Source organism: Leptosomus discolor, chromosome 11 (assembly GCF_034619465.1).
Source record: "Leptosomus discolor isolate bLepDis1 chromosome 11, bLepDis1.hap2, whole genome shotgun sequence".
NCBI classification, from domain to species: domain Eukaryota; kingdom Metazoa; phylum Chordata; class Aves; order Leptosomiformes; family Leptosomidae; genus Leptosomus; species Leptosomus discolor.
The window spans coordinates 22,490,680-22,504,148 of NC_141401.1; the positions used below are offsets into that span (position 1 = coordinate 22,490,680).

Here is a 13,469-nt window from a genome sequence, read left to right on the forward strand (position 1 = left end):
AGGCTGATTGGGGAGAACTGGGCTTAAGCCGTCAAAGTATCCTGCTGTGCTTGGATACCTGACAAATTTACACCCCAAAGTATACTGTGGTGCTAAGACTAAAATTGGATGTGAAGCATTCTTGCAAGAGCTGATTACAGTCCCAAGCAAATAAAACACTTCAGGGTACAGCAAAATAATGACAACATTTAATAGAGTTTAACATTTTTATATATGACTGTCAAGCCATTCTATATAGACGTGCAGGCCTGCATGAAAAATGAGCTCTTCTATTTACCTTTAAATAGAAGCAGACTAATAACTTTTGAGTGTGTAAATTAAAAACATGACTCTCAACTTTTGCCAAATATACAGCATTAAAAACATGGACTAAGGCAAACCAAAATCTATACAGAGATTCCCTTAAATGAGCAAAGTAGGTTATAAGTCTTGTCAATAAAAAGCCTTCCTTAGAAACAAATGCTCATATATGCAGTCCTGAGATTCCCCCCACCATTTCCTTTAAACTTCATGTTTCTTTTCCCCTTTCTAACCAAATTCCCTTTTTCTCAGCTGGAACCCTTTGTAATGATACCAGAATGTGGGCAAACCTCATTAGTCTCCCTGCTGTTTATGAGACAGGATTTATGCTCAGTGTAGTGAACACAATGACGCACGATCACTAAATGGCTAAAATCACCATCAGGACTTGAATCTGAGAAATTGTTTACCTGGACTATTGGCATGTAAAGGTATGAAAACCAGTATTAATTACAGTGAACACGTGTCACCCAACGCCCAGCTTTCTGCAAGGAGCATGCCAGTAACTCGCCATTTGTGAAGGTTAATCTCATGCAGCCTTGGGCAGTTAGCTGGTGTAGGGTATGTCGCCGATTCAATCCATTAAGTAATAACTAAATTCTCATGGGACCCAGCTGAAGTCAAATGTTGTTATTCCAGGTTCACTGCCTTTAGTCTCCCTGAAGACCATTTAGGCAAACAGCTGGAAGAGCAGACTACAAAGGTTCCCAGTCACAGGGAATCACTCTAGGAAAGCAGGTAAAGGCTTCTAACCAGGAAATAAGTTAGTGAGGATTTGTCCTGTTGCTCCCTCAAGGAGAGAAATGAACTGAGACAGAAAGCAAGAGCATGAACACATTCGTGTTTCAGCTAGAGTCCAAACATTGAAAGCAATTGTCTTGGCTGACGGCAGGAAGAGCTGTGCTGCACCAGTTGCTGGGCACTGGGCTTCTGGTTGGAAGCAGGGCCTTCCTTCTCCCTCCGTCTTGGAGGGCCCTACGGAAACAGAACCTTTGGAAAGCGAACAGAAACAATACCACAGACAACCACCTGGCCTGCCAGTGCTGACACTGCACTGCACCCATGGAATACTCCCCCCAACAGACAGGTACAGAGGGGAGCAGCACCGCAAGCTCCGGCTTCATTTGAACTCATTAGGCAGATCTTCCAGCAAGGAGGGCACTGCCTCCCAGACAGCACTCAAGGGAGTAACAACAAAGACAACTCCGGATCAAGGGACACGGAAGGAGAGCGAAGAGCACAAAGGAGTCTTTTCATCTATACGGTGTGCACACGTACAGGTGAGTGCACGGAAAAGCGTGCAATTAATACCAAATAGAGGTGTAGACGTACACCCACGTGTAAATGCTGGCTCTGAAATTTATCTGTATTTCCACTTCCCAGAGTAGTACATAAAAAAGAAGGCTTTCTCTTCTAGTAGTCTGGCTGGTGTAGCAAGAGATCCTGCCTCTGACTGACCTACTGTCTGAGTTAGTCATGGTTACACTCCCACAAATTTAAACTCCCCCATCTGTGCAGGAGCCTTGTCACCAGTTTTACAGTGAGACTGAATCAATTAATGCTTTCTAAAAGCTTCGATGGAAGAAGCAGAATATTAACACTTGCAGTTGAGTGATGCTAGCTAAAAATGTCCTTAGTAATGTAACAAATGGATTTTAAAATCACTGTTAAAGGGTTGGGCCATCAAGATTAGGTCATCAGCAGCACAGCTAACTCATTAGTCTCATATCACAATTTCAGGCGGACAGGTGAAAAAGCAGAGCTTGAGTCTCACCTCTCTGGAAAACGGCATCCCCCAGACATCACAGAAGCCAGAACAGGCCATTAAGTAGCTGTGGCAAAGAAAGCGCGGTAAGGACAAAAAGAGGAAGACCAACGGAATGTCGAGCACTGATGGAAAAGGGGGTGAAGGCTTAGCCAGATGTCCCAAAAATCACAAGGTCCGTGCAGGCCGTTCCGGTACAGGCCTGCTGCAACCACACATCACAACCGAAGAAACTGGAGAGAATAAAATAAAACCCCTGATTTGGAAAGGCAGGTGGTATTTTCTTGGCAGATTCTAACTACTCAAGAATAAACTTGAACTATTTCTGTTACAGCTGAAAAAAAACACATAAGCAAATGTAAAATGCATATGTTATGGTATACTGGTAAGTTTTGAAAATACCCAGTGGAATTAGGACAGTGCTTTCATGCCTGGATGCAAAGAACATTTAAAATAAACTCCAAATATGTTTCAAACAACAAAATGAAGTGGTTCCTTAGAAGACAAAAAATCCTTGTATCCAACTGGCAGTTACATAAATGCCTTCTGAAATCAATTTGACAGTGTAAAGAAGTATTAAAGCCAGTTTAAAACTCATTACTATTTCAAGGACTTTTACACTAGTGGAATGGTAAAGAGGAGTGAGGTGTAACGTCATGGGAAGTGCTTTAGTGGTTGAGCTGAAAAGACTTTACAGGGTCTAATAAGATCACAATTTTCATCTAGGTCATCCGACAGGAAATAAAAATGCAAGTGCCTATAAACCAGCATAAGAAATCTAAGTGTGAAACTGGGTGATCTGGACTGTATCACGAAGAGGAAAAAAAAATCTAGTATTTTTTGAGCATAAGAGGATGAGAATTATCAGAAACATACCACAATTTCTCGGTGTAAGCTACGTGGGGAGGACAAGTCAGGCTGCAGAGGGGGGGAGTAGCTCTCTGTGCAAGGAATCGTGTGGCTATTTCTTGGCAGAGAAACATAACCCATAACACAGACCCATGGATATAGAGCCAGTGCAGACCATGAAGCAGGACTGAAATACTGACTTCTGGGTAAGAGCAACTGACTGAAGTGACATTCAAGTGGCACTGAAGTGGATGAGGAATATGAAGGCAATAAGACTGGTACCAAAGTAACTGCCTGTTAGTTCAGCGAGAGCTGCATTGAGATAGTGCCTAGAGAACACAGAGTCTTCTGTCTCCTAATCTAAACAACATTTGAGATACTCCTGTCAAGGACTAAAAATGGTATCTGAACCCCTGAGAAATGGTTACCACATAAATAATTTCAGCTTCATTGCAGGAGAGAAGCACATGAAGAAGCCCTACTCTCTGGGATACTAAACTTCAAGAAGCAGACTTTTTTTAAAGAGGAAGTAACTTAGAAACTCCCTGCTTGAAGCTAGGAAATTAAAATCCATAGAATCAGCATGGAGGCTTAAGAATGTGAAAGAGTCAAAGAAGATTTGCATTCCCAAGGCTAAAAACGGGAAGCACAAGCAAGAAAATAAATGGGGTGGCCAAGCAGGAAGATACAAGAGGAAATGTTTCTCTTTTTTGGCCTACAAAGTGCTAACTTTAAAAGGCTGCAAAACACAAAATAAAAAATGAAAATTGATACTAAATATTCTGAAGAAAAATACCAAAAAGGCAACAGAAATAAACCAGCCAAGAGAAGCCCAAGTTAAATAAATAAGCAAATATAGGCTGTGGGAGCGTCAGTGGATTCCGACAACCACCTGGCTATGAAAGGTATAAAAGGGAGACTGAAGATATTTCCAGAAGTGGCTGCTTGTTTGGAGGGATCGTGATTTGGCTATACTAAAGTAGATTGTATTTCTGGCTAAAATCTAATTGCAGGGCTGAGGGCAGAAAAGCAGAGCCACTAGTTTGAAGACTAGAAGGTAACAGGTAAAATACTTGTTGTGGGGAACCATCTTTACCAAAAAAACCCCAAACAGCAGTACACTGAAGATCATTTAAAGGCCACGTCCTAGACAAGGGTGCTTCAGTCCCAACTGTGCTGCAAAGTGCTGAGATAAAGTTCCTAAAGAAATCCCAAATGCTAATGCGTCTCAATTCTTCCAGCTTTCAAAAGCTGAGGCACCGGGAATTGCCCAAAAGCCACTAAGGATATAGCAGGGGGGTGGCAGCGGTGATGATGGTGAGGGACTGAGTGGTGGTTTTCCCACTGAAGCATGAGAGAACAATGCCACAGTACAGACCTGGAAGGACCTTCCAGTTGGAATGACCAATTTCAGATGAAATGTAGACCTGAGGTTCTGACCACTCTAGTCACTTAAGGCCAAATATAAGGCATGTTGACCTATTCACCAAAGGATAAGATCAGCTTTTATATGACAGTCAAATAATACCTGTATTTACCTGAAATAGTAAATAGCTCTGCTTTGGAAATAAATCAGTTTCGCTTTAGAGTGAAGCCTTAACCTTTATAAATAAGTCTGTCTGGGATTTCTGTAAGGAAAGGCACTTTCTGGAAGTTTCTGAGTCAAAACTGAGGGATTTTGTGTAGTCATTGCTAGATGACCAGAGCATGGCAAGAGGACAGTGTCTCCCTGGCATCCTCTTCCCATCCAAATTCAGCAAAGAGGCTGCAGCCTGTTCTCCTGTGCAACACTTCCTACATCTTTGTGACCTTCCAAATGGATTTTCGTAAGTCACTCATTTTAAACAGGGGCATTCTGGAAATCCACACGGAACTCAGCACAGTATAGCCTTTCTGGAACCACGACACCTGCTGTAGGCCTCTCCACAGCTGTCCCACCGGCAGCCCTTTAGATTCCAAGTTCAGTTCAAAGTCTTCATTACCTAGGAATCCCTCACAGATTAAGGTTTATATACTCTAGTGGTCAGCGTGGTCCTTGTGTTTTAACCTCCAGCTGAAGTCAACCGAGATTGAGCTGGCCTTAAACATTTTCACTTGGGTCACAGAATTTGGTGTGGATGGGTCTCTGCTCTGAAGTATTTTCCCACTTCAGTCCAACAAAGCTGAAACGTATTATGTTTCAAGTCATAAGGTAAAAATCTGGTTCAGTGGGCTCTCTGGGAAAGGAACTGACTTCAAGTGAACAAGAATTAAGTCCTTTTTTCCTTTTGTCAGTTGGAGGCTATTTCAGCAATGCTATCACAGCAACGCTTTGATGTGGCTTCACATATCATACTTGTAGTAATGAAGTGCTCCTAAAGCTCAGTTACAGTGCATAACTTAAAATTCACGTGTTGCATTCCTGTTGCAAAGGTAAATTGCTATTAAAAGCAACAGAAAATGCTGGTCAGCAGAAATACGGTTTTAGAGAAATTCTGAAATATTGAACGTGTGTTTTGGAGAAAAACCAATTAGGTGTATGCAGTCTGAACAGGAATTCCTCTTTTCGTTTGAGTAAGCACAAAAGTAATGAGTGATTAGGCCCTTAGATGGCAATCACTTTTTAGACTTCATTTTTCTTCACATAATACGTAATAGTAAGTCTTCACATAGCGATTTACACACTTACACGTGCTTGAGTAGGGATGCCAGCACTTGTCTGAGGATTCCTCACTAGAAGACTCCACAGAACGGCAACTTTCTGAAGATTTTTTTTTTTCACAGACCTGTGCTCATGTTGTATTTACATAGCTTCCTTATAACGTTGTCTCTGTATAAATGCATTTTTTGTCTCTCATTTATTTCAGCTGAACTGAAAGTGATGATTCAGAGAGTGAGTTCTACTCCTTAAAAACCCAAACAGATAAAAAGTTGTGGTTTTTTAGAAGTGGAAAGAATTAAACAATGTTGCAGTTCAGTCTTAGGAAGGATAGCTGCAAAACTGTAAAAGAAGAATGTGACTTTATGCAGGATCTGACTAAGAATTTATGATATGGACCACTGAACTCATCTTTTGTCATTTATCTCTCTAAACCTGTGAGATTTCATGGAAGATAGTTAGTGAAGTGAGGAGCCAAGATGAATCAGTGGATATAATTTATTTAGACTTTAAAAAGGCTTTTGATGATAAAGTCCTTAGCAAGAGGCTATTAAGGAAAGTTAGTAACCATATGGTGAAAGATAAAGTCCTGCCATGGATTAAAAAGTGGTTAAGAGATAAGATAAAAAGACTGGAAATAAATGGATAATTCTCCCTGGAAAGGAGGTTAATAGCAAGATGCCCCTTCATTACTGTCATTACTGTGACTACCAATCGATATCTTGGTTCACCTGCTTTTGCAGAACATTAATAGCAAGGTACATAGTTTGCAGATAAAAATGTTCAGACTATCAGAGTACTGAAGAAAGTATCACTAGGGCTGAAGTCATTTGGGCAACTCAAGGGTAGATTAAATTTGCCAAAGGTAGTAAATGTAAAGCAAAACCTGCTGGTAGGAGGAGTTCAAATGACTTAGATGACGATACGCTCCCAATGACTTGCAGTGTCTAGGGACAGCTTATTGAAGGCAACTGCTGATGTGCACCGTAACGAAGGGAAGACAAACGGATACAGGGGTTCCACAGTGGGGTGCTCCCAGGAACAAAGCAGTTTATGGCAGCGAGTCACTTCAAACTGGCAGAGCCCATTAAGGTCTGTGGGGAACGATTTTGCATGGACAGGGAGACGGACAAGCTGAGCAGAGGTCATCCAGAATTTTTGGACTGTTGGGATTTATCAGAAAACACAGATACATCAAGACAGAAATTTAATACAGAAACGTACCAGGATTGGTAAACTTCCGTGGAAAACGTTTCTGAAGGACAGAATGGAATGGAGATTGAAGAGGGAATTTTTTTTTTTTGTCAGAATGAAAGTGCGTGTTCAAGACACATTATCCCAACTCAATAGTCCAACAGTTAGGGTCAACACCCAGACAGCCATAGATCTTGGATCAAATCCTTGCTTGGTCCAACATAATGGGTATTCTCGGAACAAAGACCTGAATCCTACTTTTCCTCCATGAGTGTCCTACCCACGGGCTATCAAGTTGGCATCTCTCAGGCCTCGTAAACACTTACAAGTGAATTACCCAACAGGAGAGAACGCAAGACTCTTTCCAAGGACAGCCAAAGGCGGATAGCGTTCAGAATCAGCACCTATCCACCACCAGAAAGCAGAGATCCATATTCAAGTTTCTGCTTCGTTTGCTTCAGAGCAAGGGTACAAATTCGGCCGCTCTTCAACTCGGGCAAGGGCTCTGATTGTTACTGACCTTCTGGTTTAAGTACATGCACCTTCTGTACTGGCATACTTGAAATCATAAACATTTTTGCAAAGACGAGAAAAACACTAATTGTATAGCTCTTGTCTTTGAGTTTATCATCTGACCTTACAGACGACAAAGAGAAGAAAATTTCCCTCTAGCCAGCAATATAATACTGTACAGCTTGATGCACTAAACTGGTTTGCATTTTCCTTAAAGATCCGGTCTTTCCCTAAAAATTCAGCACAGTAAGAGGTCACTGCTACAACAGTTACCTATTCAGTAATATAGGAGTTATCTCGGCGTTGCCAGTTTCAGCCTGGTAGTTTCTGTATTTTTAGTGCTCTTGAATTAACATGGTTACAGCAGCTGGGTTGCAGTAAGCAAAGGCAGGGGACTGGATATGCATAAGACAACAATTGTTTCTTGATCCCTCATGCAAAACCTGTGTAAATTGGGTTTGTGCAGAAGACCTTAAAGGTTTGGGAGGAAAGAAAGAATCCTATATTCAGGCTGTTAATCGGAAAAAAGTGCATAAATAATTTGCAGTTACTCTATGGGTTGTAACACTAACCACAAAGCATGAACACGCTAGAAGAGAACTCAAACTGCAGATTTAAACAACAGTAAATCTAAATATAGTATATACCCTAAAACTTCATATATGGTGATACAGAGGGACATATCTAGTGTCAGCATCAGATCCTGAAGTGTTCCACCAAGGGGAGAAGTTGCTGTTCTATTTGTCTATTCTTCATGTAAACACCTCTCATTTTCTCGCCCCATCTTTTGTAACTGGACCGAGCTCACTGTGCTGACCCAAAAGGCCAGCTGATTTCTTCAAGTACCAGTCACGGAACCTGACTTCAAAAGGCATTAAAGTAGTGAGCTCATTCAGGGAAAGACAGGTGGGAACACAAACGTGCCCTACACGTAACACAAACTGCTGTACAGCTTTCTGTTGCAGTGCTGGGTAGTTTACCTGGTCTGTGTTTAGAAACCAACCTGATTTTAGCCCATAGCGTAAGAGTAGAGGCAAACCCTTTTACACAGGACAAAAAAATATGGTTATCAGCCCCTTCACAGGCTATTACTACAGAATTCTCTACCTCTTCACTGCCACAGCGCTGTAACTTCAGGGCACCTCTACAAAAAGCTCTCAAAACCACAATTCTTCAACTCTTCCTTATGCTCAATTTCCTCGACCCTTTCTCAGACTTAAATCAGTTAGCAAGCAAGAAACAAACCGTCAAACATGCAGCTGGATTAGTGTTCCCGACATGATGCAGGCTGAGAAGGGAAAGATAACAAAGGAAGGACGGCTGCATCCTGCAGAAACACCTTTAGCCCCTCAAACGGAGAGAGCAGGAGGAAAATGCTGCAAAGGGCTCAGTCCATTGGGCTCATTCCACACCTACTGTCAGACACTTGGGAGACGCTCAAGTCTCAGGATGGAGAACAGAGTTCTGTGAGAGCGTGAAAGAGGGAGGTGTCAATATAATGCTGAGCTGAGAACCCTCCAATGGCCCTCAGAAGGCATCGGGCTCTCAGAGCCACCGACTCCGGGGCGTGCTTCCTTACAAAACATGCTAATAACGTGTCCTCACTGGACGTCGTGCTACGGCTTATCTCACACGGCTGGTATTTGTGGAACAGCCGATTCTGGGAGAGCTGACATTTGTAGGAGTAGGACTTGTTGCCAGGCAGAGGGCTGGATCCCCTTCCTACCTACGTGCTCCCTTACGGATGGAGGGGAGCACTGCCAGCGCACTCCTGACAGACCTGAGGGGGGCTTGCTGCGCCACAGGGCTGCAGAACCCCCTACCTCCATGCAGCACTGGAAGACCCCCTGTTCTGTAGATGCAACCTGTCCCCAAACGTTAACGTTCAGAAGTAGAGAATTAGAGTCATCACAGTGAAAATGAGGTAATCGTGCACGTAGCAGTTTCAGTGCTTGCCAGCCACACAGAAAAACTTAACCCTGTGTGCTTGAACCCTCATCTTCAGGTCTGGTTCACATCCTATTCACCAGTTCTTACTGCACACATCTAAACCACTTTGTTTTTCACAGAGACCATGCCAAGGTATTAAAAAGCTGGGAAAAATATTTCTAATGGCTGGGCTTTTTAAAGAAGCAGAGGCTGACTCCCAATATTGAAGTCACAACAGATACTGCTGCTCATCTTGGATAAAAACAAGGCATCATGTAATTTTTACCACTAAATGTATTTTTTCTGGCCAATGAAAAACTACATTGCCTCTGAGTGCTACATCAGGTGTACAGATTCGAAGGACTTGACACACGGTTTTCTGCTCACTTCAGTAAACCTACCAGAGGACTATGTCAGAAATTTCAACAATTCTGCTAAATAATCGAATACATGAAAATCACATTTGTTTTGTTTATATTCCTGGAAGGAGCTTTCACAGTAATTCCAAGGATAATGCAGTGTTTTAAAGATTAGTGAATAATAAATTTACTTTTCTCTGGTACATATTACAAATGTTTATCAAATCTCGTTTAGGGATCCCTGGAATTTTAACATGTTCTATCCTAACAAAATTGTCTATTTGCCAATTTTAGCATTCCAGAAACGGCATTTAATTGGCAAAACGTATTTTAAAGTTACTTCACTTAAGTGTTCACAGGTACCTCTATTTTTCATAAAGAATTAACTCCCAAATGGGTAAGATTTTACATTCAGAGACAGCTGCAATAAAGAGTTCAAGAATTCTGCGTCTTGGTTGTGTATTTAAAATTCTCAGCTAACAAGCAAGAGAGAGGCTGCTAGGAATGCTCACAGATGTCTGACTTTACAAGGTTTGAGGTTTTGGGGTTTTTTTTGCTAAAGTGCTTTAGTCTAATGTTATTTATTGTTTATGGAAGTTGTTTGTCATTTAAGACATGAAGTGACCACTCCCTCAAAAGAAAGAATCAAGTTACCATCCATTATTTAATTTCTGATTGTTTTTCTTTGTAATAGGTGGGAAAGTGGATCCTGGATAAAAGTCCTGCCCAAGACAAAACTCCAAGCTGAAGACTCCAATTATCTATAAATCACTTGTATTTCCTGCACGGAAAAAGGAGGGAAGAGCGAGGCAGACAGAAAAACAGAGACAGAGGATATGCCAAGTGAAATATTCGATACCTGTCCTAAACCAAATTTCTCTGAAAAGCAACCAGGAATTACCCGGTATCTCAAAACCAAGCTTAGAAGAAACATGTTGCCGTTGGTTTTGGCTTAATATTGAAATAACTTTCTTTTACTTGTTCCATTAGTATGAAAAGTGTAACATCTTGCATATTTCTGAGATGATGGCACCATATATTCTGAATTATTAAAGGTTACTATCCAGCTCACGTTCTCACAGATAGGAAGAAATGATTGCCGATGGCTGTTACCTCTTTCAAAGATTTTTGGAACCAATTCTCTAGTTTGAGAACAGAGAAATGCAAGTACACTTATTATGCAAACTGACTGTGATACTACTCTCAAGTACTACCCATCAAACGCTCAGGAAGCATATTTCACACTGAAACCAGCAATAAACAAAAATCATGCCAAATACTATTTGTACAGTACGATTGCTCCCAAAGTGTAACACCACACCACATCAAATAACTACTCTCCTTATTTACTTAAGCTACTTTCAGAGAAATAATACGCAAGAAACCATATACATCTTTTAATTTGCATACTACAGTTTGCGTTAAAATGTAATGAACTCTAAAGCAGTTTACTTTCCTCTGAAACATTCCTCTGAAACATGGAATTGCTGCAACAAATTACAGGACAAATTAGTTTTGGCACCCACTTAAAAAAAGAGAAAAGATGAGATGCTTTTAAAGTGATGATATGGAGGAAAAAATTACACTACATCGGCCAAAATGAGTTTCCTATCAGCTTTAAAGCTCCTGAAGTTGTATTTCCAGTAGATAAAAATGTTATCACCTTTTTTCCAGTGCTGATGTGCTCATTTTCCTATTAAGTTACTCAGTAATTAGAAACAAAGTCTGACACATTGTAATCTGTTTATACAATACATTTGAAACTTCTCCAACAGAAATGAAAACATTCTTTAACTGAAGATACTAAGATACTTTAACTAAAGATGCAAAAATTCAAAATATATAAACGAATTTAAAAATTCAAATTGCATTTACAAACAAATGACTGTTCTTAAAGCCCATTTTAATCGACAAAAACGATTTAGTCCCATAATACACCATAAAAAACCAGCAGATTTTTCTACATGGACTGAATGGGTTTGTTTGCAATGCTCTCTTTATGAAAATTAGCCTTAAAGGTTAGGAGGAAGAAATATGCCCTCTTGCAATATTGTTCAGGGGTGTATTCAAGTATCACAGAAGTTAGTGGTGAGACCTGTTCCAGGGCTGTAACAGCCTGGTAGTATTAAGAGTCCTCCAGGAATTGTAAGAGAGTCCCCTGGGCACACAGGGTAACTCAAGAAAGAAAACATTTTTATTTTCTGATTGAGATACACAGGTATGTACAGGGACTTCCTCTGAAGTGCATCACAAGCAACTGAAACATATTTAAGAACGACAGATTTTGTACTGAAAATAAACCCCGACAGCTCTGTAGAAAATACATTTAAAGAGAAGTGGCAAAGACAGTTCCAACAGATCTAATTTGCTTTTCTATTATCCTGTGGTTTTCCAGCTGATTACAGGGTAAAAATCTGTTTCCTTTACTACAGATTCAAGGCAGCCTTCTAGCGTTTTTTTATTTCTACTCTCAAGTTGGTTTGGGCAGAATGAAACCGATTTAAGCAAAATCCCTCCTTTGGAGGGAAAGCCGTGAATTTCCCCGCCGGAACAAACGAACACAACTTACCTTGGTGTATTTGATTTCAAGGTTGAGAGCGGGAGAAGGCAGCAGATGCAGAGATGCCATCAGAGCTGCAGGATCTGCCTTCACCTCCCCTGGCATCTCAATTTTACTGGAAGTCATAGTCTTGGGGGGGTTTTATAGCGCCACCGAGCCCCCCGCTCTGACCTGACGGTGTGTTTTGGGTTGGTGTCCCCCCCCCCTCCACAGACCGGCGCTGAAGACGTCGCTCTCGTCCTCTGTATATAGGCAGGTGTCAAGCCGGGTCTCTTCTTATTGGACATGGGGGCAGAGGCAGGGGGGCAGGTCCGTCCTACCTAGGCCGGGAGCGGCGCAGCCCCGCTCACTCGCGCGGCGCAGCGGCGGCGCCCCGCAGGCCCCCGCCGGGCCCCCCCGTCCCGTCCCGTCCCGTCCCGTCCCGGGGATTCCCCCGCCACCCCGCAGGAGCGGGACTGGGGAACCGGGCCAGCGCCGGCGGGGGAGCGGGGGTCGCTAAAACTGCCGTCTTCCCCCCGGGCTCCCCCGTGCCGGCCAGGGAGGTGCCGCGCCCGGGAGAGGCCAGCCCCGGCCCCACGCCGCGCCGCCCCGCCCGGGGCATCCCGTGGGGAGCCCTGGCAGCCCCGGCCCGCCACCGCCTGGGGAGCCCCGGCCGCGGCGGGAGGGGGCCAGCGCCGGCGGGAGGCCGGGCCGCACTCGGAGAACCCTTGGCGGGGCGGGGAGGGCCGGGCCGGGCCGGCCACCCGCCGGCGGCATCGCCTGGCAGCGCGGCCCCGGGCGGCCGGCTGTCCCCCGGGGCGCGGAGCCGCCCGCAGCCGGCGGGGCGGGGGCGGGCAGGCGTGGCGGGGCCGGCGGCCCCTCACGGGTCTCAGGCCGCGGCGCGGCGAGGTCACGGGCCGCGGCGCGGCGAGGTCACGGGCCTCCCCGCAGCGCTGCCGCTGGCCGGCGGGGGAAGCCTCCGCCGCCGGGGCAGGGTGCCTGTCCCCGCGGCCCAGCCACCACCCGCCGCCCGCTCCCTTCCCTGCGCCGCCCGCTCTCCCGGCCGGGGGCCCCCGCGCAGCACCTGGCGGCCGCGCTGCTGCCCTCCCCCGCTCCCGCCACCGGACCCGCGCTCCCTCGCAGCCACCGGGCGCTCGACGGAGCGCCCGTCCGCGCCGGCTTCGCTCGCACAACGTGCCCGCTGCTCCCCGGACCGCCTCGCTTTTATTTTTTGCCGCGACTGACATCAAAGTGCCTCGCGTCCCCGGCGGCAGTGATGGATGCGCGGAAAACAGCCCCCCCTGCACCGCCCCGAGCCTACCTGCCGCCCCGGCGGAGCCATCCCCGTCCGCCTGCTGCCCCCTGCCGGCCGCGCTCCCGCCG

The 13,469-nt window shown here is 44.5% G+C and overlaps 1 protein-coding gene across 2 annotated transcripts in view; it reads right to left on the bottom strand.

The window, feature by feature from the left end:
• The window catches only part of ALDH1A2 (aldehyde dehydrogenase 1 family member A2), a 55,270-nt gene extending 43,037 nt beyond the window's left edge, over positions 1–12,233 (bottom strand). For both annotated transcript variants that reach the window (XM_009948588.2, XM_009948582.2), the window contains exon 1: positions 12,117–12,233. In XM_009948588.2, the coding sequence (XP_009946890.1) occupies positions 12,117–12,233 (117 nt within the window). The remainder of the gene's footprint in view (positions 1–12,116) is intronic.
• Positions 12,234–13,469: the final 1,236 nt, after the last annotated feature.